Below are 27,820 nucleotides of genomic sequence, written 5' to 3' on the forward strand. Positions count from 1 at the left end.
GACATTCCGAAGCCTTCGAGTCTTTCATGGACCGAGCTCGTTATTGAAAGGGAAATGTGCCCTTGGGCCATTTCTATAAGATTTTGGTGATTAAGTGCCCAACACACATTAAGGGAATAAGTATATGCCAAAGGGTGGACAAAGTGCAAATCAATACAAAGGTATGATTCTATACTTAGTACATTGGTTTTTGTGTACTAACATATTTGTCTAAGTGCTAGAACTAGAGAAAAGACAATTGGAAAAGACTTGGCTCGAGCAGCCAAGACTCTGCTAAGTCTGGGTGCACCGGACTGTCCGGTGGTGCACCGGACAGTGTCCGGTGCGCCAGGCTGGCTCTGGAGAAAAGGCCGCTCTCGGGAATCCGTCGGCGGCGTACGGCTAAAATTCACCGGACTATCCGGTGAGCCAACGGTCGGCCGAGCCAACGGTCGGCCGCGCAATCCGCGCGTGACGCGTGGCCGGGCCAACGGTCTGAAGGGGGCACCGGACTGTCCGGTGCGCCAACGGCTCCAAATCTTCAACGGTCGGCTGCGCCAGAATAGGAAAGAAATCCGCACCGGACTGTCCGGTGCGCCAGTCGACAGAAGGCATGAATTGCCTTCCTGGAATGCTCTCAACGGCTCCTAGCTGCCTTGGGGCTATAAATGGGACCCCTAGGCGCATGGAGGAAGCAACTAAGCACACTTTGAGCATTCTTGATCATTCACACTTCGTCTTTGCGCACTCGTTTGACATTCTTAGTGATTTGAGCTCTGTTCTAGTGAGAACTTTGAGATATCCATTTGAGCTCAAGTCTTGGCCGTGTGTGTGTGCGTATTGTTGTGGACTTGTGTGTGTTGCTCATCCCATCCTTACTTCTGTGTTCATTTGTGATCATCTTCTGTAAGGGCGAGAGACTCCAAGTTGTGGAGATTCCTCGCAAACGGGATATAGTGAAAGGAAGAAAAACACTGTGGTATTCAAGTGGATCTTTGGATCACTTGAGAGTGGTTGATTGCAACCCTCGTCTGTTGGGACGCCACAACGTGGAGTAGGCAAGTGTTGAACTTGGCCGAACGACGGGACAAACCACTGTGCCTCTCTGTGTTGATATCCTTGTGGTTATTGTGTTTTGCAAGAACTCCTCTCTAGCCACTTGGCTTTATTGCTCTAACACTTAATCAAGTTTGTGGCTTTAAGTTTTAAGTTTTTACAGGATCACCTATTCACCCGAAGAGATGGATCCTAAGGGAAAGGGGATGGTGGTCAACGACAATGAGAAGGAGTCCATCTTCAACGAGCCAAGGGACGACAAAGTCAATGACTCTGGCTCGAGTCAAAAGAAGAAAGATGGAAAGAAGAAGAGGCGCATCAGGAAGGTTGTCTACTACGACAGCGACGAATCTTCCTCTTCTCAAAAGGACGACGAATACGAGGAGAAAAAGAAAACGGTTAACTCGAACTTTTCTTTTGATTACTCTCGTATTCCGCATAATTCCAATGCTCATTTGCTTTCTATTCCACTTGGTAAACCTCCTCACTTTGATGGAGAGGACTATGGATTTTGGAGTCACAAAATGCGTAGTCATTTATTCTCTCTTCATCCAAGTATATGGGAGATAGTAGAAAACGGAATGCAATTTGATAGTTCGGATAATTCTATGTTTATCAATGAACAAATCCATAAGAATGCATAAGCTACTACTGTTCTTCTAGCATCCTTGTGCAGGGAAGAATACAATAAGGTGAGCGGCTTGGACAATGCCAAGCAGATCTGGGACACCCTCAAGATCTCACATGAGGGGAACGACGTCACCATGCTCACCAAGATGGAGTTGGTGGAAGGCGAACTAGGAAGGTTCGCAATGATCAGGGGAGAGGAGCCAACCCAAACGTACAACAGGCTAAAGACCCTCGTCAAGGAGCTATGGAAGCACGCGATGGACGGACCATGACGTCGTCAGACTTATGCTAAGGTCCTTCACCGTCCTTGACCCTCATCTTGTTAACTCTATTCGTGAGAATCCTAGGTACACCAAGATGACGCCCGAAGAAATACTTGGGAAGTTTGTAAGCGGGCGAATGATGATCAAGGAGGCAAGATACGTTGATGATGCGTTGAATGGCCCAATCCACGAGCCTCAAACCATTACTCTCAAAGCAACAAGGAGCAGGGAGGCACTACCGAGCAAGGTGGCGCAAGTTGAGGCGACCGGGCTTAACGAGGAAGAAATGGCCCTCATCATCAAGTGTTTCAAGACGGCGCTCAAAGGTCGCAAGGAGCATCCCAACAAGAGCAAGACGAAGGGAAAGCGCTCCTGCTTCAAGTGTGGTAAGGTTGGTCATTTTATTGCTAATTGTCCCGATAATGACAGTGACCAGGATCAAGAAAAGAAGAGGGAAAAGAAAAAGACCTACAAGAAGGCTAAGGGCGAGGCACACCTTGGCAAGGAGTGGGACTCGGATTGTTCATCGTCCGACTCCGACGACGAAGGACTCGCCGCCTCGGCCTTCAACAAGTCGTCCCTCTTCCCCAACGAGCATCACACATGCCTCATGGCAAAGGAGAAGAAGGTAAGTACTCGAAATAATACTACGGATGCCTCTTCAAGTGATGATGAATCGAGTGATGATGAAATAGACTATGCATGTTTATTCAAAGGATTAGATAGAACTAAAATTGATAAGATCAATGAATTGATTGATGCTTTGAATGAGAAGAATAGACTTTTAGAAAAGCAAGAAGATCTTTTATATGAAGAGCATGATAAATTTGTAAGTGCGCAAAATTCTCTTGCTTTAGAAGTTAAAAGGAATGAAATGCTTTCACGTGAACTATCTACATGCCATGAATCCATTTCTAGCTTAAAGAGTATCAATGATGACTTGAATGCTAAGTTAGAAATAGCAAATAAATCAACCTCTTGTGTAGAACATGTTATGATTTGCAATAGGTGTAAAGATTTTAATATTGATCCTTGTAGTGAACACCTAGTTTCCATTGCAAAATTAAATGATGAAGTGGCTAGTCTTAATGCCCAACTTAAGACTAGCAAAAGTGAATTTGATAAATTAAAATTTGCTAGGGATGCCTACACGATTGGTAGACACCCCTCAATTAAGGATGGGCTTGGCTTTAAGAGAGAAGCCAAGAACTTAACAAGTCATAAGGCTCCCATTCCCGCCAAGGAGAAATGGAAGGCTCCTATGACTAATAGTGCTCAAAAGAACCATGCTTTCATGTACCATGATAAGAGATATTCTAGAAATGTTCATCATGATAGGAGTTATAATGCTTATGATTCAAATGCCATGTTTGCATCAAGTTCTTCCTATGTGCATGGTAGAGATATGCATAAGAAAAATGCCATTCATCATATGCCTAGGAGAAATGTTGCTCATGTTCCTAGGAAAATAGTTAATGAACCTTCTACAGTTTATCATACTTGCAATGCTTCCTTTGCAATTTGTAGAAAGGATAAGAAGGTGGTTGCTAGGAAATTAGGGGCAAAATGCAAGGGAGATAAAACTTGCATTTGGGTCCCTAAGACCATTGTTACTAACCTTGTAGGACCCAACAAGAGTTGGGTACCTAAGACCCAAGCTTAAATTGCCTTGCAGGTTTATGCATTCGGGGGCTCAAGCTGGATTATCAACAGTGGATGCACAAACCACATGACGGGGGAGAAGAAGATGTTCACCTCCTACGTCAAGAACAAGGATTCCCAAGATTCAATCATATTCGGTGATGGGAACCAAGGCAAGGTTAAAGGATTAGGAAAAATAGCAATTTCATCCGAGCATTCCATTTCTAATGTGTTTTTAGTAGAATCGCTCGGATATAACTTGTTGTCTGTTAGTCAACTTTGTAGTATGGGTTATAATTGCTTATTCACAAATGTAGATGTGTCTGTCTTTAGAAGAAGTGATGGTTCATTAGCTTTTAAGGGTGTACTAGACGACAAACTTTATTTAGTTGATTTTGCAAAAGAGGAGGCCAGTCTAGATGCATGCTTAATCGCTAAGACTAGCATGGGCTGGCTGTGGCATCGCCGTTTAGCACATGTGGGGATGAAGAACCTTCACAAGCTTCTAAAGGGAGAACATGTGTTAGGTCTAACAAATGTAAATTTCGAAAAAGATAGACCTTGTGCAGCTTGTCAAGTGGGTAAACAGGTGGGAAGCTCTCATCATATCAAAAATGTGATGACCACGTCAAGACCTTTGGAGTTACTTCATATGGACCTCTTCGGACCCGTCGCCTACCTTAGCATCAGGGGAAGTAAGTATGGTTTAGTAATTGTTGATGATTTTTCCCACTTCACTTGGGTATTCTTTTTGCAGGATAAATCTGAAACCCAAGGGACCCTCAAGCGCTTCCTAAGGAGAGCTCAAAATGAATTTGAGCTCAAGGTGAAGAAGATAAGGAGCGACAACGGGTCCGAGTTCAAGAACCTTCAAGTGGAGGAGTACCTTGAGGAGGAAGGAATCAAGCACGAGTTATCCGCTCTCTACACACCACAGCAAAATGGTGTGGTAGAGAGGAAGAACAGGATGCTCATTGACATGGCAAGGACGATGCTTGAAGTGTTCAAGACCCCCGAGCGGTTTTGGTCGGAAGCCGTGAACACGGCTTGCCACACCATAAACCGGGTCTACCTTCATCGCCTCCTCAAGAAGACTTCGTACGAACTCCTAACCGGTAACAAACCCAATGTGTCATACTTTCGTGTTTTTGGGAGCAAATGTTATATTCTAGTGAAAAAGGTAGAAATTCCAAGTTTGCTCCCAAAGCTGTAGAAGGGTTTTTGTTAGGTTATGACTCAAATACAAAGGCGTATAGGGTCTTCAACAAATCATCGGGTTTGGTTGAAGTCTCTAGCGACGTTGTATTTGATGATACTAATGGCTCTCCAAGAGAGCAAGATGTTGATCTTGATGATATAGATGAAGAAGATGTTCCAACAGCCGCCATACGCACCATGGCAATTGGAGATGTGCGACCACAGGAACAAACGCAGCAAGATCAACCTTCTTCCTCAACAATGGTGCAAACCCCAACTCAAGATGATGAACAGGTTCATCAAGAAGAAGCGTGTGATCAAGGGGGAGCACAAGATGATCATGTTATGGAGGAAGAAGCACCTCAAGCCCCTCCAACTCAAGTTCGAGCGACGATTCAAAGGAATCATCCCGTCGACCAGATATTGGGTGATATTAGCAAGGGAGTAACTACTCGCTCTAGATTAGTTAATTTTTGTGAGCATTACTCTTTTGTCTCTTCTACTGAGCCTTTCAGGGTAGAAGAGGCCTTGCTAGATCCGGGCTGGGTGTTGGCCATGCAGGAGGAGCTCAACAATTTCAAGAGAAATGAAGTTTGGACACTGGTGCCACGTCCCAAGCAAAACGTTGTGGGAACCAAGTGGGTGTTCCGCAACAAACAAGACGAGCATAAAGTGGTGACAAGGAACAAGGCTAGACTTGTGGCAAAAGGTTATGCCCAAGTCGCAGGTTTGGACTTTGAGGAGACTTTTGCTCCTGTGGCTAGGCTAGAGTCAATTCGCATATTGTTAGCCTATGCCGCTCACCATTCTTTCAGGTTGTTCCAAATGGACGTGAAGAGTGCTTTCCTCAACGGGCCAATCAAGGAGGAGGTATACGTAGAGCAACCCCCTGGCTTTGAGGATGAACGGTACCCCGACCACGTATGTAAGCTCTCTAAGGCACTCTATGGACTTAAGCAAGCCCCAAGAGCATGGTATGAATGCCTTAGAGACTTTTTAATTGCTAATGCTTTCAAGGTTGGGAAAGCCAATCCGACTTTATTCACTAAGACTTGTGATGGTGACTTATTTGTGTCCCAAATTTATGTTGATGACATAATATTTGGTTCTACTAACCAAAAGTCTTGTGAAGAATTTAGCAGGGTGATGATGCAGAAATTCGAGATGTCGATGATGGGCGAGTTGAACTATTTCCTTGGGTTCCAAGTAAAGCAACTCAAGGACGGCACCTTCATCTCTCAAACGAAGTATATGCAGGACTTGCTCAAACGGTTTGGGATGAAGGACGCCAAGCCCGCAAAGACTCCAATGGGAACCGACGGACATGTCGACCTCAACAAAGGAGGTAAGTCCGTTGATCAAAAAGCATACCGGTCTATGATAGGTTCCTTGCTTTACTTATGTGCTAGTAGATCGGATATTATGCTTAGCGTATGCATGTGTGCTAGATTTCAATCCGATCCAAGGGAGTGTCACTTAGTGGCCGTGAAGCGAATTCTTAGATATTTAGTCGCTACGCCTTGCTTCGGGATCTGGTATCCAAAGGGGTCTACCTTTGACTTAATTGGATATTCAGACTCCGATTATGCTGGATGTAAGGTTGATAGGAAGAGTACATCAGGGACATGCCAATTCTTAGGAAGGTCACTGGTGTCCTGGAGTTCTAAGAAACAAACTTCCGTTGCCCTGTCCACCGCTGAGGCCGAGTATGTTGCCGCAGGACAGTGTTGCGCACAACTACTTTGGATGAGGCAAACCCTCCGGGACTTTGGCTACAATCTGAGCAAAGTCCCACTCCTATGTGATAATGAGAGTGCTACCCGCATGGCGGATAATCCTGTTGAACACAGCTGCACAAAGCACATAGACATCCGACATCACTTTTTGAGAGACCACCAGCAAAAGGGAGATATCGAAGTGTTTTATGTTAGCACCGAGAACCAGCTAGCCGATATCTTTACCAAGCCTTTAGATGAAAAGACCTTTTGCAGGCTGCGCAGTGAGCTAAATGTCTTAGATTCGCGGAACTTGGATTGATTTGTAGCATACATGTGTCTTATGCTTTGATCATGTTCCTTTATGCATTTTGTTATGTATTTATGGTGTTCAAGTTGTACAAACAGTCCCTGGACCTCAAAAGTCCATGTGTGAGTGATGCACATATTTAGGGGGAGATGTGCTACAACTTGACCCTTTGAGACTAACCGTGTGCTTGAGTTTACTTGATTTAGTCTCAAAGGTGGATTGAAAGGGATAAGGTGAACTTGGACCATGCAAGACTTCCACTACACTCCGATGAGAGGGTAACTCACTCCAAGTTCATCTCCATATTCCTATTGCCTTTTTACTCTTATTTGAAGATCTTGGTGAGGCAATGGGGTTTAAGGGCCAAAAATGATCCCGTTTTGGTGCTTGATGCCAAAGGGGAGAAATTACGGGCCAAAGCAACAAATGGATCAGCTACCACTTGAGAATTTTGAAAACAGTAGAGTTAGGATTTTTGATTTGTCAAAAATCTAAATGTCTTTTTTTGTCAAAAGTTGGTCTCTTGTGGGGAGAATGTTTGATTATGGGAAATAGGGGGAGTTTTTGAATCAATGATCAGTTTCTCTTGGAATACCTTTCTCTATGCCTCAACAAGTGAATTTGACTTAGAGATAGGAAATTGAGTTTGATTTGCAAAAAAACAAACCAAGTGGTGGCAAAGAATGATCCAAACATGCCAAATTTGAATCAAAACAAATTTGTGTTCTCATTTCCATTGATGTTGCACTTCTTTTAGTTGCTTTTTGTTGTGTTGGCATAAATCACCAAAAAGGGGGAGATTGAAAGGGAAATGTGCCCTTGGGCCATTTCTATAAGATTTTGGTGATTAAGTGCCCAACACACATTAAGGGAATAAGTATATGCCAAAGGGTGGACAAAGTGCAAATCAATACAAAGGTATGATTCTAGACTTAGTACATTGGTTTTTGTGTACTAACATATTTGTCTAAGTGCTAGAATCAGAGAAAAGACAATTGGAAAAGACTTGGCTCGAGCAGCCAAGACTCTGCTAAGTCTGGGTGCACCGGACAGTGTCCGGTGCGCCAGGCTGGCTCTGGAGAAAAGGCCACTCTCGGGAATTCGTCGGCGGCGTACGGCTAAAATTCATCGGACTGTCCGGTGTGCACCGGACTGTCCGGTGAGCCAACGGTCGGCCGAGCCAACGGTCGACCGCGCAATCCGCGCGTGACGCGTGGCCGGGCCAACGGTCTGAAGGGGGCACCGGACTGTCTGTTCTGCACCGGACAGTGTCCGGTGCGCCAACGGCTCCAAATCTTCAACGGTCGGCTGCGCCAGAATAGGAAAGAAATCCGCACCAGACAGTGTCCGGTGGTGCACCGGACTGTCCGATGTGCCAGTCGATAGAAGGCAAGAATTGCCTTCCTGGAATGCTCTCAACGGCTCCTAGCTGCCTTAGGGCTATAAAAGGGACCCCTAGGCGCATGGAGGAAGCAACTAAGCACACTTTGAGCATTCTTGATCATTCACACTTCGTCTTTGTGCACTCGTTTGACATTCTTAGTGATTTGAGCTCTGTTCTAGTGAGAACTTTGAGATATCCATTTGAGCTCAAGTCTTGGCCGTGTGTGTGTGCGTATTGCTGTGGACATGTGTGTGTTGCTCATCCCATCCTTACTTCCATGTTCATTTGTGACCATCTTCTATAAGGGTGAGAGACTCCAAGTTGTGGAGATTCCTCGCAAACGGGATATAGTAAAAGGAAGAAAAACACCGTGGTATTCAAGTGGATCTTTGGATCACTTGAGAGGGGTTGATTGCAACCCTCGTCCGTTGGGACGCCACAACGTGGAGTAGGCAAGTGTTGAACTTGGCCGAACGACGGGATAAACCACTGTGCCTCTCTGTGTTGATATCCTTGTGGTTATTGTGTTTTGCAAGAACTCCTCTCTAGCCACTTGGCTTTATTGCTCTAACACTTAATCAAGTTTGTGGCTTTAAGTTTTAAGTTTTTACAGGATCACCTATTCACCCCCCTCTAGGTGCTCTCAGTTATGAAAAAACGATCTAGCACCGCGAAGGTCTACTGCTGGGGGTCTTCTTCCACGCTGAAGGTCCTCAAAACTGAAACACCTTTGGCAAAATAATACAGAGGCTCGCCGAAGCTACCTACAACTTATGTTCGGCTTCTTAAGACGAAGGCCTTGCGTAAAAGCAACAATGCAGAAAGCCAAAGCTATCACCAGCTACAGTTCAGCTCAAGCAGAAGAAGAAAAGACCAGATAGACCTTAATAGTCTAGGTCGTCTGTAGGTAAATGTTAGGGGTCATGAATGTAATTTTATCCAGGCTGCGTCCCATGTCTATAAATAGATGAACAGTAACACTGTACTATTCACACAGATTGGTAATCATTCTCTCGCGTCTTCACCTTCGAGCAAGACGAAGTATACCCATGTGGAGATAATGCCTCGAGCGACGAAGGTCCGTAATAATTAAGAATTGTGTTGCCTTGTACTTGACCTACAACGTTTGAGAACAAGTAACCAACATTGCTCAGCACATTCAAATTGTGCCAACAACTTAGCGCAGCTTATCTTTAGTTTGTGCTACCACCTTGGCTCGGCATTTTGAAAACAATCTCTTTCTGCTTCATCATGTAGTAATGCCTTTGTAGAGGATTGCAACTATTCAAATCTTTGTCCATTACAAATAGCTCTTGCTCTATCTGTTGCTTTTATTTCTCCATATTGAGTCTTTCACGCTCTATGCTCGGTTTCTTCTTCTCAATGGTCATTTTTTGTTTGCGTAGACGGTTATACTCTTGCAATTTCCTCTCTTCAATGATGTTAGCATCCTCGTACATGTTGATTCGCTATAAAGACAATTCCCCAATCCGTTGCAACTTGCAACTGCTCGGAGTCTGTCTCATAAGTTGTCACATATTTAGCCGATTTCCGCTTTGCCTCACTGGAGTCTCGACCAAGTGGTCTCTTCGAGGTTGCGCTTGCAGGGATATAGTCTTCAGGATCCAAATCAACTGTGGCTGAGTCCTTTTCCACAAGGTATGTGTTGCACAATTCCTGTCTAGTGTGGTGGTCCATCCATTTGGGTTCATCTTTGAGTACACCCAACAATACAAGAAGTGAAATGGCTTCTTCTCAACTGATCCAAATCTGACAACCGCTAGAGAAGTCTGAAGAATTCAAGACAATATCAGAGTTGTAATACTGTTGTAAGAAAATGTAAAAACACATTCGCATGTACACGACCTTAACTTGTCTGCATTTGTTAGTCCACTTGGACATAGAACCCCACTCATGTAACAAGAAAATACAAAGCATTGTGATTTGATGTTGTTCCATCTACTCATTAGTGACTTTGTCGACCTTTCTGGATTGTCTCCACGCCTTGAGTTATACAATTGTATAATCGTGGTCCAAAATCCAAGTTTTTTATGTCCTATGTTGACAATAGGGTCACAACTGACACTTAGCCAAGCACGACATAGTTTTATATCTTCATCACATGAGAAGTGGCAAGTTTACTATGGGTAGCTCCCTTCTTAGACGTTGTTGCTGGTGTTGATCCTTCAGGGACATTACCTGATGGTGTGTCCTGAACATGGTCAATGTCTTGATTGTTCAAAGTGGATTGACTCAAGAAACCGCCATATTGACTCATGATGTCGTTCCAATCTATTCCCATCCTGCAAATAAAGTTCACAGTAATGAAGATAATGTAACATAGGTCTTCATGCAAGGCATTGATACATAACACAATGAAACTTTCCACCAAAAGCATACAACCATGTCAATTTATTAAAATAACCATAGGAGTTCGAAACAAACATTACAAAGTTCACCGAAACACAGAGACCACGTCAGCTCTCACAACACATAGTCTTTTGGAAGCATGACACAAACTACACCAATACTAAGTAACATTGTTGGCATGGCAACCTTCTAACAGACTAGGGCACCAAAAGCACCAACTTTTCAGTCAGAAGAGTCACTGTTGTCTTCCATGAAGAAGGTGCAATTCCTGTATTCTGCCAACTTGTCTGACTCTTCATGATCCATTGGAAGACAATTATTTGGATCCACCAGCTCATCATCGTTAGGTTCCTCCAACTTGGTGACTTCATATTTGCATTCAATGGACATCTGATCCAAGTTGTTGGCTAGGTACTCGATGTCTACTGAAGCCTTGTTAAAGTCATTAAACTCGGGGATGCTCCCTAGGTGAAAGGAAGCCTTCACAACATCTACAATGGCTGCACAATGCTCCTCAACTGTCTGAAGCAAGGAAGCCAGGGCTTTTCGAAGCAATTTCTTCTCCATAGCCATTGCTACAATTAACATAAATTGATTTAGATACCTACACCCTAAACAAAATTGCATAATAATTGTGTTACTCATCTATTACCAGTCCTCTGGTCAAACACACAAAATACAACCAATGTTGGTTATAAAACGTAGTTAAGTTAACAAGCCATGCCTGAATATATGTACAATTAAGTTAGGGTGACATTAGTTTCACATAAATTTTAGTTGCCATCGCTTTGCAACATAATGTTTGAGCACACCATATCATAGAACCCTAAACGCTAAAGCAGATCTGTGAAATGGGGAAAACTAGCTGCTTTTGAGCTAACCAAAGCACTTGAATGGGCAAAACAATACAAATTGAAACCTAAATACAGAGCACATATTTCTAGCATCAGACATGTGAAATTTCAGGTAAGAAAAGCACTTCAAACAACAAAATCCACCCGATTTTGCCATGGATCTAACGAATTGAAGGACTTCGTACCTCGTTCTCCTTGGATCTAGGGCAGATGACCGAATCGACGAAGACGATGATGTCAGGGAAGGAGGGCGATTCCGTTTCTCCGCACCTACCTTCTTCGATGGTCCGGGTAGATGGAGATGCTTGCCGATGGCGATTCTTCCACGATGGCCTGCATGACTCCCTCCTTCTCGGACGATGATTTCTTCCATCGACGGATTCTTCCCCTCTGTCCCCGTTCCTCGAGCGATCCACCTCCGGACCCACCCGCCAGCCGCCGAAGCTGGAATGGATCCTAGCTTCTTGTCGGCCCGGACCAAGGGCGACGCGATCCGCTCGCCGATGCCGCCAACGTCGCTTGCACGGGAAGGGAGAGAGCAATGGAATAGTCTGGGATGACGCGCTAGGGAGAGCCCACCGGCGTATAACGTATGTTCCTGGTCCGCCACATTTATAGGATGGGAATCACACCTTAAAATTTAGAGTAGGAAGGGGTAGAGGAGGTCTCGAAACATCCAAAACTGCAGGCACACACAACTTCTAAGATTCGAACCTCAACCCATCAAAATCAAAAGAGAGCGTTAGATGAGTTTTGATAACTAGTTGGGATAAGAAAATTACTTGTTGAAAAAAGCACGAATGATATGTGTTAAGGGTACGACTGGAAATTAGCCTCCGCCTTGGTATGTGAAATTACTTCTTGTTAAAAGACTCTAGGAATTGAAGGCATGTCCGCGCTTCATGGAGGCTTTGCCCATCAACAGATCGACGCGTGGATGGCTGCGCGGACGTGAATATTTTCTAGACTACATCTGATTTCTCCTCAGTCCTCACCCCCGTGCTTCACGCCTAATACCACATCTCCAAAGCCTGTTGGCTGTGTCCATTCGTGCCAGGCCAGGGACAGGCACATACTGTGTGAGGCACTGAGGCATGGACACGTCTTGAGTGATGGCTAAGGCCATGATGTGGGGTCCGCCTATGCTCCCACCACACTCACGTCTCATCTCCACTCCATCCTCTGTACTCCTCTTCCTCTTCCCTTATCTCTACTCTCTCCTTACTCCAGCCGCCCACGCGTCTCCTCCACTCCCGTAGTGGTGAGGTTTCTCTCCCTCCATTCCTTTCGCCTGCTCTCCTCGCCTCATGTCGGCTCGCCCTCGCTGGTGCCATTCATCGGCGCCATCCATCCTACCTCCGCGTGGGTCACCATTGTCTGTCGGCTCACCTGCTCAACCTCATCAGTGCAGTCACACCACTGTCCTCGCTTCTTGCCTTCGTGCGCGTCCCCTCGCTCGCTTGGACGATCCCGAGTCGACTCCACTCCACTCCGCTATTCGCTCGCGCCGACTCCTCATCCTCTCCTGGCATTCCCGGACTCCCGGTCGACTCAAGTTCACTCTGCTATCCGCTCGCACCGACTCATCATCCTCTCCTCACGTCCACGGTGATGGTGCTCGCACATCTGCACTGCTGACCCACTCCTATCGCGGTGTCCCTTCCTCCGAGCCACTCCCTGTGGTTTCGTAGGTGGGGGAGGTTAGCTGGTCACACGTGCCTATCGTCTGCCGATTGTGGGAAGCGCGGCCGCAATCCTGGGCTGATCTGGGCACCGCGATGGAAGACGTCGATCGCGAGGGCACCACTGCCGTGGAGAGTGGGACAGTGGGGGGAGGGCTACGTTGTCATCAAGGTCGTCCCCAAGGAGAGGGGGATCCTGCCGCCATCAAAGTTGGTCGCCTGGATCTCGCCGCCCCCAGGATGGGGCGCTGGCCGGATCTGAGGACGCCTTCTCGTCAGTCGCTGTTGAGGGCAGGACTACAGGGCCGTGCAGCGACTCTAGGGCTTTTGTCGCGTTCTCAGTGGCCACCGGGCTAGGTCTCGGGATCTGGCTGCTTTCCTCAAACTTACAGCCACTCGCGCACCCTGGCCAGGCGGAGGATGTTGCCACCACATGGGGTCGAGGCAATAGGACCTTCCCTGCAGCTTTCGGCCGTGTTGGAGCCACCGGGGAGCGGAATTGCATGTTTCTATTCGGAGGTGAGCATCCTTGGTTGATTCCATAACGCCTTAGTTTAGCAAACATCTGTGCAAGATAGGGACCACAGGTTTGATAAAATAGCTTTGGTTTGTTAAACAACTATGGTTTCTCCTCCACTGCATTTGATACGCATTGGTTGATATATTAGTTATGATAATCACCCAGTCAACAAAAAGCTTAACAATGTAGCATCGGTCAACACTGTCAATTCAAGTCCAGCTCAATCGGTCAACACTTATAAGCGTGACTCTATAGTTATAAACTCATGCCTATTAGGCATTGAACAATTTACCCATGCTTGTTTCATATTCTTTGGTCGTGATAACGTTTGCAACCATGAATAGTACAGATTGCTTTTCCAGGTGTGTGGAGAGACATGTGTATTCCTCCTATGACGAATTCCTCAGGCTCCATGAAGGTAAGCATGTCTTAATGGGCTTGATTGTTGAACCTGACTTAGTACTTTTATCCATGTCACGACATTGAACCAGACAGTCACTCATGTCCTTAGGATATTAACGGTATACATCAACAATTCATTCTATTTTAATTGCTTGTAAAACTTTTTTGGCCCTTCAGATGAGTTCCACGCATCAAGAAGTCAAGATTCCAGGAGGCCTAAAATAGGTAAACTTGCTGTTATATCTTTTGTGCTCTCAGTATTCGTCTATTACTTGTTTTAATTAGCTGATCCATGTGCAGTGTATCAATTTGTCTTAGTATTTTTATTCGTGGGGATGCCTGACTCAAATGAACTCATGTTCAACACTGAGCAACCTACTTATAATTTTGGAGCCTATAAAAATTCTAAGCTAAGAAAGGTAATAAAAAGGAATGCTATTATAGTCACATCATCTGAACAACAGTGAAGGGAAGGGAGGGATAGATGGTCTGAATGCCTATAAATGTCGTTCCCTTGGTCTGCTTCTTAAATTTGAAACCAAGATACTATAGTCAAATACTTCTAAACTTGAAGCCTATAAATTGGAATAACCAAGTTAAATAAGAACAGGGGTAACTATTCATAGCTCAGATGGTTGTCATCCAATACGTGCGCTAAGGCACAGACAGGTGAGGTTGCATATTCAATCCCCTAGACAGTAAACCATTGAGGCATATTAAAACACATTTTCCATGAGGTTTCCTAAGTGATCCTTTAGGTAAACAGAACCATACCTAGCTCCATATGAAACTATTTCCCGGTTTTAAGTACACCTAAGTTAAGGTTCATACATTGGAGCTCTGGCAGTAAAACAATAGTCCTTACCTTGAGACAGCTTAGATTAGGATGGGGTGGATGGTAATATGGCATGAGCAACATACCGCATTTCATGCATGGAGGAAATCATTTTTACTTTCTTTCCTAGCCATGGTAGCTATGTTGCTCCTTACCAAGGCACTACATGGAGCATCATATGGTTCATGATGTAAACATGGTTTTAGATCTGTCTATACTCACACTCAAGAACCAGCCAAAATGTGATATTCCACAACCTGAGAGAAATCAAAATGAAATCATGTACAACATAGTACATATGATTTACATTTACATTACATATATTTCTTTATACAAAAGTAATAAAATATTATAAGAAGGAATCAGGGAATAAGCAGCTAGAGCTATGGGCAGCCCTCACCTGATCCGCTAATACATATGAAATAGACTTTTAGACTGTGTTGGAGAACAGAATATGTTGGAAGTGAACATTTTTATAACTTTTCAATTGAATCCTTATTTTTTCCCGAATAGAGGAGCAAGAGGAAGAGGATAGAGGAGGCGCCACCTAAGGAGTCGGCCCGGGAGAAGAAGCGCTCTGAGAAGGTAACCAGTTGTTCTCTCCTGCATTTTGGATCAGGCCCTTGGTTAGTTCAGTTGCTGGGCGGTTTAGCTGATGTGCGGTGATGTGGGTGCATGTGTGATGTGTGTGTAGGAGAGGAGGGCGCAGCTTGATTCAATCCATGTCAAGTCAGAGGCTGCTGCGAGGTTTGCATATGCAGGTAGAATTTAGATGGTGAGGTTTTGTCTCTGTTCCCATTTTTATAACGACTAGGTGTTTGAGTTCCTAAGATTAAAGTTTATGTAGATTCTTCTTTGTAATTAGATCTTTGTTAGGCATCTAACTGAATAAATGATCTCCATTATGGACTGGTTATATTATTTTCTGTGCGATCGGATGGGTTAAAGAAAAGACGTGAAATGGTATTTTCCAGTATGGACTGTATAAATGTAATTATATTCCTATGCTGGTATGTCTGTCTAACCTTGCTATTACACTTCTATTATGGCTTTGTGTTTACCCAAAGTTCCAAACCTTTCAGGTCCTGCTTAGCTTTCAGGTGGATTTATCTTGCAAATGGTATGTGGATCCGTTCCAGAGGCAATGAGCCTTGCAGCCAGGTAACATGACCACCTCAGTCGCTTCCCTTGAGTGCCAAAAAACTTCTATTCGCCCGCCCTTTATAATTTCTGTTGACTTGCCTCCCCTTTTCAGTTTGCAGTATAAAAAATACCCAATTATGTCCGCTGCTGGTTCGACGCAACGTGTGTCGAGGATTTCTACTACCGAGCATAAGAAAGTATTTGAAATGAAGAACTTGCATTCATTCAATCATAATGTGTTTCCTATCAAGCATAAGTGTGTGTGTTTTGTTTGATATCTGCTTTAATAGGAGATTGTTCTTGTCACCCCAAAAATGTTCCCATTCTACTTTCGGGCAGGTGAATTGCAAAGAAATGGTCTGTTCGCAACTGGTGCTCTCAGGCGACTCCATCACCGAGCAGCCCTTCGCCCCGGTGGCTGCGGTGTCGCACTGGCTGACACCTGCTTGCAGTCGCATTACAAGTTTTACTGACTATGTATTTTCAGGTTTATTCAATTTCGGTTGCAATGCTTCTGACAACAGTTGTATCAGTCCTCTTGTTCAGCTTCCATGTATCCCTCGCATCCTTCCTTGGATCCACATAAGTGTTAATGATAATTTTGTTGCACATCCTCTGCTGATCAGAGCTTTCAAACTCATGACAGAATAATGTACTAAACTTCAGTGTGGTGTCTATCTCAGTGTACCTACACTCAGTTGGAAAACTTCAACCACACTGCAACAAGGTTTATAAAAGGTACTGTTACTATTGTTAAAATTAGTCATTTTAGCTATCGGCTTCTATTTCACCGTGCTTGCAGGTTTGCTATGAGGAAAAACAAATTTATGGGCTCAAACAAAGTGTGATAGTGAAAGTCATTTTGCTTCCAGCTTAAGGTCAGCTAATCTTGTTTCAGTACTTTGTCTTGCTGGTTTACTTGCCCCACACAATTGTTGAATCACATTGCTTATGCATTTGTGGACTGTGCTACATATATTTATGAGAGAATTCCATGTGTGTTGTAAAAAAAATTGCTTTCACATTTATACCACAAAAAAAGTGTGTTACCCTATGGTATCACAATTCGAGTTTTAGTCTACCACTGCTGTCTGTTTTTGCTAACTTGGACATTAACTATAAAGAACATTATGAATTATTGATTAGGTTGAACAGAATGTTGTTCTGAGAACAAACACAGATTATCTCACTGAATTATTGATTACTTGTCTTGAGAATACTGTTATTGTAGAAAGCTTGTGCATTGCATGTATATGAAAAAAGAATCTTACATAGGTATCGATCTTCTCGGAGATGTTTATTTATTGGTGTTTGAGAATATATATATATATATATTTGAATTATTGCCTGCACAGTTTGAAGGATCGAGATAACTGTAGTTGTGTTGGCTTTCCTTTTTCCATTCAGTGCGTAGTTGATGGCTAACTTCATGACTATCATGAGTGACTTAACTGATTTTGTCAAATAATTCAATTAGTAACACGTCTGATGAATCATAATCCTCTGTGCTACCTGTACCCGCCGTAGTAAAATAAAATATTATGGCATGTTAGCCTCCTTGCTTTGTTAGTTTGGAGAGTACTCTGTAATTTTCTTGGTTGCCTTGTAATATCAGGTTACTATAGCTGTCTGCATCGAGACTGTTTTGTGTCTTGAACTAAGAAAAACTCTCCATGGTTTGCAGAACCAAGACAAGAAAACAGATATCAACTGTGACGCCACACTCAGAAGCTTGTTTGGTGGGAGGGACAAGGTTGGGATGCTGGAGATCTCCAAGCTTTTGAGTCGTGACTTCCCGAAAATCTCCAAGCTTTTGTGGTCCATGGAGCCAGGGATGGCTCTTTGGTAAAAGACTTCGTTGTGGATGGCCTCTTTTATGGTCCATGTTAAGTCTCAAGTCCCACTAGGTGGTTAAGCAGAAAAATCTTGTGATGGCATTAAGACTTTCAGACTTTGTTTTTGGGTCTGATGCATGTAAAAAGGATTCCCAGTGTTTCTGTTGCTCTTGCGATCCTGTGAGGACACATATGAGAGAAATATTTAGTCTGTTGATGGCAAATCTTGTCTTATGTTCATGCCTGTGTCTATCTGATCAAGCGTTATGATATGATCCCATGCGTGGTACTGTGTTCTTTAGAGATGTACTTAATTATGTTTCTCTTGCATTTCATATTGCTTTGTCTAATTGTTACCGCAAATTAAGATTTTATTATAATTCCAATTTGATATGCCTCATCATAACCATGGTTACTGTAGGGCGCACCAAAGTGCGCCTCCTGATCTAGTGCTATAAAAGGACTTCTAAAATAACCGAAGGGAGTAGCTGACAAGCAGAATCTCTTAATTGCTTAATTCCAAGGTTCTTACGACTATAAACTGAGTGGTAACAAAAGAAAAAAATGATGCCAATTAATTAGGGTTTTTGGAACTCAAAGTTAAATGAGTAATAAAAAAAGAGAGTAATGCTATTAATTAGAGAGATAGAGGAAATAAAATGCTAAGGGCTTGTTCGGTTAGCTCTCAATCCATGTGGATTGAGTGAGATTGGATGAGTTTGAATCCCAAACATATCAAACTTCTTTTTAATTGTTTCTAATCTCATCTAATCCATGTGTATTGGGAATAACCGAATAAGGCCTAAATTGACATTTGAGTGAGTTACGCCCTGCATATTAAGGGTGATAATAAATCATAATCCAAATATTTCTCTACTCATTTAATCAATCCTTGCTACCCCTAGCTACGTGACAACCCTGACATCCGCACTCCTGACCCACTCTCCCCTTCATCTCTTTTATGATCGCACCCTCCATAGGTCAGTGATTTACACATCGCACGCATACCCGGGACCACAAATAAAGTATTTTTTTCTGTGCAGACATGACGAGAGTATGTACAATGAGTGTCTTAAGTTGTGTCTTAGAGTGTGTCTAGAGGGTGAATGTAAAAAAACTAAAGACATGTATCTTGACGAAGACACAATGTCTTAGCTCTATGTTCGAGATAGGAGACTAGTTGGTTGGTCACTTTAATTTATTGAATGCTCTAATTAGTACAATGAATATGGTAAGACATATGTTTTAGACATGACCATTATATTATTTATGTTTTAGTTGTGTCTTATACTTGGAGTACCGTTTAGCGGTGTGTAGGTTGTACCTGCCTTGATGGTTGAAAATGTGCTGTCGTCACCATGCAAACACCACATCGAGATACGTGCCATTCAAAACAGCAGTATGTACTAAACATTTTTGGACCGCAAAGCAAAGCAGTGCAGACAACGTTCGCACTGGCCACCCCTGCATCCCCGCTATTAACTTCCGCCCCCCAAAATCCAAAAGCAGCGCAGCGAGGGAAGCGGTCACGCGCCGCCATGGGCTACCAGGATGCGCCGGGCGGCGGCGGGAAGCTATCGCTCGCCAGCGTGGGCTTCGCCGGCCCGGGCGCGGGGGCAGGAGGGGGCGGCTACAAGGAGCTGCTCGTCATGGCGCTGCCTCAGGACGACGGCCTCGACGGCGCCAAGGTCGCGGAGGCCATCGGCGTCAGGCTACCGGACGTCGGAGGGGCCGTGAGGGTAAGGAAATCCCCACCTGATTTTACGTGCTTCCAATCCCATGTTTCTGGAGCGATGGAAGGGACGCGTATTTCGATTTTGGCCGGTTACTCTTTTTTTTTCTGAACTAATTGAAACTGGCGTACTGCGCTTTCCCCCATTGGTTGCGACTTGCGTGTTTAGTTTTAGGCTTTTGATTTCTATGATTCGGCACATAGTTTCAGATTCCTACGTTGTCACAAGGGCGTGCCTTTTTGCTGCTAAAGTGCTAAGTATGCGGACTGTCCTTGATCACGCGAGATTTTTTCCCACCGTTGTTGCAAGTATAACTTGCTGCGGTGAAGATTCTTTTGGTCATCTCAGATGTTGCCTCGTTGCAGAGTTTTGGCCTAGTTCAGCTTCCAACCGAGACACCAGTAGTCTTGTCAACTGTAGGTGCCTCCTGTTCCTGTCGATAAGGGCTGTGCTTCTACGGTTCTACAATGCCTTCTATGCTTGCGTTCATCTCGGTGGCTTCATCCAAATAATCGTTTCCAACTTATTATTTTCTCAGTCATAGTCCTTCTGTTAAATTTCCATTGATGAACAACAATTAAGGTATGCATGATGCTATGCTATCTTTAGGAGTTAGGACCACATCGTGCATACAATCGATGCACATGTGCCTTTCCTTTTCTGATTTTCCTCAACCTAGGTCGATAATTGGTTATCGAATCCCAAACGTAGGCTACAGTTGGAAATATTAACATTTTGTACTCACCGGCTATGAGGAATAGCTTTTACTCTACATAAGCGTTACCCACATACTTGGTTAAGGTTGAAAACCTTGAAGAGAAGATCAAACGTGCTTCCAGAAGTCAAACGGAATAAACGTATGTTAAGCAAAGTTTGAAAAAGGTGTGGTTTGGCTGGATATATCCGTTACAGGTCTGGACAAAATGTTTCTTTCACAGATGGCATGGTATTTGTGCTTCTCTATCCATCCCTCCTGTGGTCTTTATCCACGTACTTGGAAGATGTTTACGCATAAAGGTTCAGTTGTCTCTGTTCCCCTTGCCCTTTTCATTCTTTGGTACATTGACAACCACACAATGCCAAAACACTTGCAGTTGCAGCTAGGCTTTCCATAGAGAAGTTGCTTCAACTCCTATTCTCATAGATGCCTTATGAATTTAAACTTTGAAGCTAGTGATGATTTTTGACTGATTATTTTAGTCCTCTTGTATCCAATTCACTGCAGACTGTTTTGGAGAGCAGAGAGGCCAGAGAATTTGCTAGTGGAGCACTAGCTGGTGCTATGTCAAAGGCTATTCTTGCTCCTCTAGAGACTATCAGGTATTCACTAACTTTTTATCTCTAGCTTTAACTTTTGCACTTGGCCTTTTTGTTTACACATTACAAACGTAGATGCAAATCCTACATCTAGTTTGTTCAACGTTGAAACTTTAAGCTTGCTTTTCATCGCTTCTTATTATGCATTTCCGAGATGAGATATTGCACCAACCAGATAATTACCCATTACCCATAGCACATTTATCTTTTGCATGATGTTTGGTTCTGAAAGATGACAATGATAATTCACAAATTACTTAGTTTTTCCAGAGCACTACCTTAGTGATGTGCTACAGATGTTTCTGGTATTGGGCCCTTAACGCATCCAATTTGGCAGACAACACTTTCTTTCTCTCCTTGCAGTTTTTCATTATATTACTGCTGCATATAACCAAAACCCTATACTCTCTCTGTCCTGAAACATAAGCTATGCTAGGAATTCTAGGACAGATTTTGGGGGTAAAACAAATGATAAATGCAACCTCTTAATCATGGGGAGATATTGTGCTTACCATATTTCGAGCCTAGTGGTTGGGTTGACAATAGACATTAATGGTAGGTAAGCATGTTAATTAACCTAAAATCCTTTATAATTTGGGACAAATTTTGAATGCTTCAGGATGAAGGGATTATCAGTGAAAAGGAGGAGTTTCTTGTCATGTATAAATATATTATTTTGTTTTGTGCGCAGCAGACATTATTTTAAAATTTTGCAAGTTATTTCATCTGTGCCGTTGAAACATGTAGTTCAACAAATGATGTTGGCTGATTTGTTTCAACATCATAAGAATAGTTTCATAATTAGCTATTGATTAAAGCCAAAGGAATTGTCACATATACCATTCTGTACTAATTTCAGGACAAGGATGGTTGTAGGAGTAGGGTCTAGGCATATTTTTGGTAGTTTGGTGGAGATCATTGAACAAAATGGGTGGCAAGGGCTTTGGGCAGGAAATACAATCAACATGCTCCGCATTATTCCAACACAAGCAGTTGAACTCGGAACATTTGAATGTGCCAAGAGGAGCATGATAGAAGCTCAAGAGAAATGGAAAGAAGATGGATACCCAAAGATACAACTTGGTAATATGAAAATTGAGCTTCCACTTCACTTCTTATCTCCGGTTGCTATCGCTGGTGCTGCTGCTGGAATAGCTGGCACATTGGCATGCCATCCTCTCGAAGTTATCAAGGTACTGAATTGAGTCCTTGTTGACAGATAGCGCTTGTTCTTTAACCGTATATTCAGCTGTAGAAGTCATATTACATTGTTACTTAATGTCACATTATTGATGTTTTGTCAGGATCGCTTGACTATCAATCGAGAGGTTTATCCAAGCATTAGCCTTGCCTTCAGCAAGATCTATCAGACTGATGGTTTAGGTGGTCTCTATGCTGGCCTCTGTCCAACACTAATTGGCATGCTTCCTTACAGCACATGCTACTATTTTATGTATGATTCGGTCAAGACCTCTTACTGCCGCTTCCATAAAAAGTCATCTTTGAGTCGCCCTGAGCTTCTACTTATTGGGGCTCTTTCAGGTAAATGAATCAGCATCTCATTGCATCTAGTTTCTGTCAGTCACCTGTGGCTTACTACTGCAACATTTTGTCTTAAATTGACGAAGAGATAGAAAAGTCAAGGCCATTCTATTTCATGATAACTTGGAGTCTGAGCAAATAGGACTGAAATTTTACTGCTGGATCCACAGGTCTCACTGCAAGCACGATCAGTTTCCCGCTGGAAGTAGCAAGGAAGCGACTGATGGTCGGCGCTCTGCAGGGGAAGTGCCCGCCGAACATGATTGCTGCTTTGTCAGAGGTGATCCGGGAGGAGGGTTTCCTGGGGCTTTACCGTGGGTGGGGGGCGAGCTGCCTGAAGGTCATGCCAAATTCCGGCATGACCTGGGTGTTCTACGAGGCATGGAAGGATATTCTTCTGTCTGACAGGGACAGGCAGCACGCTTAGCGAACAAGCTGTTTTTGAACAATGGAGGCGTTGTCGTAGATGGAGTTTGCTCATTTTACTGGGAGTTCTGACCCATTTTCAGTTTTGGGAATGGGTAGATAGGATGTGTTTCTCTTTTCGGCTGAGTGGAAGCATTTGCTGTGTCATCAATTCTGAATCTGATTGATTTATAGGTTAAGAAACGGACTTCATGAACTCCTAATGTATATCTATCATCTATGTATCCTATATAAGTGGAACCGCTAAGTGTCTTCTCTGGACTATTGTTTAGCTAATCGAGCTGACTCAGACATAGTTTGGACTTTGGGAAACTCCTCTACCAACCAGTTTGAGCTAGACATTTCATTCCAGCAGAGCTCTTCTAATTGTATTATTCCCAACCAGTTTGGGAAACTCAAACTCTTATTTTGAAATATACACTGTTTGCTACCTATGTCAGGTTACTGCTATTGTAGTTTATTATCTGTCAATCTGCTTGTGTGGTGCTTGTTTTGCACTTTTCCTTGTGCTGTTGGTCATATCCATGGCAGTTTCGGGTTTTCCGTGGAATTGCAGGATGATATGAATATAGTCCCTTGATTGCATAATTGTCATGATGCATCATGTTCAAATACTTTCATTTTTTTATCAAATGTGAAGGAGATCTGTGCATCATTATATTAAAAAGAGGAAAAAAAATGTTAAAGTACTCCAGGAACAAACATAAAAACAAACTCACCCACAAACCCATACCCACAAACTTGAGCACGCACCCTAAGTGAAACAAACCCTAGATAGGTCACCAGCCACACAGAGAACAACTCGACTAAACCGCATTGAACCTGGCTGGTCCAAGGCATGGGTAAAAAGCAAACCTTTCGCACCAGTCAAAGACCACAAAACAACCTCCTCCTTAGCTGCAGCAAGAGGTACACAAATATCTGGAGGTTGTGCTTGGAAAACACATCTATTCCTATGCTTCCAAATACTCCAAGCACCTAAGATGACCAAGGAATTGAATCCCTTCCTATACGGTTTAGCCACCCTACTGCTTGCATTATATGCAACATTCCACATGAGCGTTGATATAGGGGGATCCCCATCATTTAAATTCAATGTGTGAACCTTTTATGCCAATTCAAGAATTCAAATCTCTATTCAAACTTCTAGGGGAAGTTCCTATATCTATGACTCAAAAACCTCAATTCATGTTCCATACTCAGCATGTAATTATGTTGTCATCAATCACTAAAAGAGGAGATTGTAAGTGCAATGAAATCCTAATGTGTGTTTTAATGACAATGACCAAATAAGGTGGTGTTTGGTTTAAGGGACTAAAGTTCAGTACATGTCATATCGAATGTTTGAATGTCAAATATGAGTATAAAATATAGTGTAATTACAAACAAAAAATATATAGATGAAGACTAAATAATAAGACAAATTTTCTAAGCCTAATCGATCCATGATTAGTAAATGTTTACCGTAACATCACATTAATGAATCATGGACTAATTAGTCTTAATAGATTCATTTTGTCATTTAGTTTTTATCTATAATTAGTTTTATAATTAAATTATATTTAATACTTCTAGCTAGCATTTAAACATCTGATGTGATAGGTGATAAAATTTAGCACAGGAAAACGAACGGGCCCTAATTAGAGAAATAATAAGATGTAACAAGATGGCAAACATGTATTAAAGTAATGTGAATGTGTTTTGAAATGGTTGACCTCTAAATTATAATTAGATTATAATTGATCGTGGTGATGGACTCAAAGGATGTTTAATTCTTTTTATGGTTTGATAAGTATAAGAACCATTATACTAGAAAGGTGATTCAATTCACAAGTTTTACTGTGTAATCAAGTTCTCATGTCAAATCCATCAATGCACTTCTTCAATCCAAGCCAAACTAGTCTAACCAACTCTCCAAACTTCTATTGTTGACTTGTGTGACATTGCCGTGTATTCTGCAGCAGTGTTGTGACTTAGACTGTATTCGGTGGATTGTGTAAAATAGAGAATGTGACACTGTAGATGACACTGTTTACAGAGTAAAGTTTAAAATAGAGAATATGATATGAGATAAGATAGGAGAGTTGCTGAAGACGGTCTTAATGGGTAGTTGGGTAAGGAGGGGTACTATACCCCTCCTTACTCTCCAATGGACATATAGCTAGCTATCCTGAGCATTCACTACTCACTAGCAATCAGAGAGGCTCTCCACTTTCTATTGAAGGCATCAATCCTCTTCTCAATCCCTGTCACACCCGTTTCCAAAGGGGCAGAGCCGGGTGCATAGCATATGTGTGTCAGGATCTATTTCCACACATATGTTGACGTCACAAGTGTAATATATCAAAAGAACAATGCATAAAAGCGTAAATAACGATTATATTAACATATTACACTTCGAACAGACATAATGACTTAACCTTTATTCATCAAAGTATAGCGAGACATGGACATCCATCCATAGGAAGATGACCAGGGGTATCACTAGACTAGCATCCATGGAGTTCAGCATCATATCTTCATCTGCAAACTTCTAATCAAAATTAAGCAAGGGTGAGCTCACTTATGGTCGGGGCTCAGCAAGTGCGGGAAAAACTAATGCAAGTTTAACAAGGTGAGGCTAAGGTTGAGCAGTAAGCATTTTAGTTGGTCAATATTTTATTAACAACACCTGTCTTACTAATAAGTGTGAATCCTAAGTATTCCCATTAAACAAAGGTATAAGAGTATATCAAAAACACTTAAGTGAAATCACTTAAGCAAACCATTGGCAGATCATCGGATCTCGATTTATTTCCATCTTCAAGTTCAATTATCATGTGAGGAGTCCAGGCTGCTCTTAACCGTGAGCACGGCTGATATATCAGTTTTACACTCTGCAGAGGTGGTACAACTTTACCCACAAGCCATGTATCCCCTCTAGCCTGGGTCGGCCAAAACCCGTAAACACTTCCGAGGTGAGTGGCTAGAGATCCACTATGAGACTTTCACAAAATACACTTAATACGAAGCAACCCGCTAATGTTTCTAAAGACGATGGTCGTGGCCCCCTGGGTGAGGTACCTTAGCCAAGAATATGTCCCCATGTTAACGTGGGCTGCCAACACCTACCGCTCCCCCTCTTGCCCATATTTCAGGTAAGGTTGCCAGGCACTAAGCATATAAAGCTAGTTACCAAAGCCAGAGCCATGATAGCACTCGTGGTTGCACTGTTTTCCCGGGTGGTCACTCCATGTTCCAATTAATATGCAATAATCTTGTTTAACCATCGGGTTAACAACAATAATGTAAACTTACCATTTTGGAACATTAATATCATAAGCGGGAGTGACTGCATAAAGTTAAGTTGTAGCAATAGCATAACTACGAAGGTAAAGTATAATTCCCAAGTTTGATCAAGGAATAAGGTTGGAAAGGTTATCTAAATAGGTAACTCGTCAAATTATGCATATATATCCAAAAGAATAAACTTTATTAAATGTATTGTTTGGGATCAAACAAAGTATGCAGAGGGAGAAGTCCACTTGTCTTGCTTATTGAAAACTTGAGACTCTTCCACGGATCTGAATAGATCTTGATTCTTAACTACTAGATCAACCACTGAATATCACACAAACAAACAAGAAGAACAAACACCACTCAATAACATACAACATTCACCATACGTAAAGCTAAAAGAGAGCCTAACGAAAAGAGCGTTCGCTTATCAAAAACGTCACAAGTAATGGTTATATTAAGAGGGTATTCTTTTCAAAAATGTGTGATCTATACTTTATAAAACAAGACATGAGCTTAAAAATATCTTAATTAAAATATACAAATATTAGATTCACCAAATTAATCCTTTATAAAACGTCATATGTGATATGTCTAAGATTAAGGGTTTATAAAACGATAAAACACGTTATAATAATATTAAACCTTTTTAACCTTTTAGAAAAGATATATGTTATATATCAAAGGTTAATGAGTTATAAAACACATTATTAAACATTACTTTTATAACAAGCTCATAAACAACTTTTTATGTGAAAAGATCGTAATTATATTATTAATCACCTATTTAAGATGAGTTAGGTTATGGGCCTTAAATGGATTTTCATGCAAAAGATAATGAACGCATAACCATCATTTAATTTCATTAAAAAACACATAGCCTATATTATTATATTTGAAGTCAATATATATAAAGTAACATTTTAAGTTATAAAAGAACTTAAACTCTTATTAGTTTATTTTATCCTTTAGGAAAAGCTAAGTGATTCGTATATAATATGCACTAAATTCTATGAAATCATTAATCATGCCATAAACCTAGTTAAGAACAAATTGACTATATGTTTGATTAATAAATTATGATAAAGGATAATTAATCTATTAATTATCTTTAATTCTATTGTAGGAATAAATGATCCAGATAATTAAAATGAATACTATATTTATTGGTATATTATTAACTATCATTTTAGTTATGACAGTGTGAGCACTTAATTAAGCCATTATATCATTATTAGAAAAGTTATATGACATATTACTATTTAGTACGACTATACTTAAACAAATATAACGAATCTTATTAAATCAAAATCATGATGTTTATTAAAAGGTCATTTTAAACTAGAAACAAATTATCTAATTCTTTAGTAAGAAACCTATATTTATCAACACACTATCATTTTCTTTATTAGGAAAGTATAAACGCCTAATTAATAAAATTCTACTATTTCGGTTTTCTCCTTTCTTTTCTAAATAGAATTTATACGTATAACTAAAAATTGTTTATTTAATTCTACTAGAATTAATTGTAAATTACTAAATGAGACTTTTAATAACATATTCATGGTTATTATGACATAAATAAGCCTTTTATTATTCTAAGTAATTAAGTGCTATACTTGTGAATACATTTATTATAAACAGTAAAATCTATACATTTTTCATTCGATCGGAAATACATGGCTTAATATCTATTTCAATTTCTTATAT

The 27,820-nt window shown here is 41.9% G+C and overlaps 1 protein-coding gene and 2 pseudogenes across 3 annotated transcripts; all 3 read left to right on the forward strand.

The window, feature by feature from the left end:
* The first annotated feature begins 13,898 nt into the window (after nucleotides 1-13,898).
* LOC109940770 (ubiquinol oxidase pseudogene) lies at nucleotides 13,899-15,965 on the forward strand (annotated as a pseudogene). The gene is made up of 4 exons (NR_163565.1): nucleotides 13,899-14,019; nucleotides 14,186-14,228; nucleotides 15,533-15,848; nucleotides 15,921-15,965. The product of NR_163565.1 is annotated as a ubiquinol oxidase pseudogene (transcript).
* Nucleotides 15,966-16,544: 579 nt separating this feature from the next.
* Nucleotides 16,545-16,859, forward strand: LOC103632949 (CMP-sialic acid transporter pseudogene; annotated as a pseudogene). The gene is made up of 2 exons (XR_002263505.1): nucleotides 16,545-16,719; nucleotides 16,784-16,859. The product of XR_002263505.1 is annotated as a CMP-sialic acid transporter pseudogene (transcript).
* A 2,383-nt stretch (nucleotides 16,860-19,242) lies between these two features.
* Nucleotides 19,243-23,273, forward strand: LOC100284966 (protein brittle-1). The gene is made up of 5 exons (NM_001157861.2): nucleotides 19,243-19,555; nucleotides 20,775-20,869; nucleotides 21,726-22,059; nucleotides 22,171-22,408; nucleotides 22,579-23,273. Exons 1-5 carry the CDS (start codon nucleotides 19,355-19,357, stop codon nucleotides 22,833-22,835), a joined length of 1,125 nt encoding a protein of 374 aa, NP_001151333.1. The 5' UTR covers nucleotides 19,243-19,354; the 3' UTR covers nucleotides 22,836-23,273.
* The last annotated feature ends 4,547 nt before the right edge of the window (nucleotides 23,274-27,820 follow it).

Source organism: Zea mays, chromosome 7 (genome assembly GCF_902167145.1).
Source record: "Zea mays cultivar B73 chromosome 7, Zm-B73-REFERENCE-NAM-5.0, whole genome shotgun sequence".
Taxonomy (NCBI): Eukaryota; Viridiplantae; Streptophyta; class Magnoliopsida; order Poales; family Poaceae; genus Zea; species Zea mays.

Excerpts from the sequence above, each read along its gene's own strand:
- LOC100284966 (NM_001157861.2), top strand. The coding sequence starts at position 19,355 with ATGGGCTACCAGGATGCGCCGGGCGGCGGCGGGAAGCTATCGCTCGCC. Across the intron at positions 20,870-21,725 it reads GCTCCTCTAGAGACTATCAG|GACAAGGATGGTTGTAGGAG; the intron begins GTATTCACTAAC and ends TACTAATTTCAG. Across the intron at positions 22,060-22,170 it reads ATCCTCTCGAAGTTATCAAG|GATCGCTTGACTATCAATCG; the intron begins GTACTGAATTGA and ends ATGTTTTGTCAG.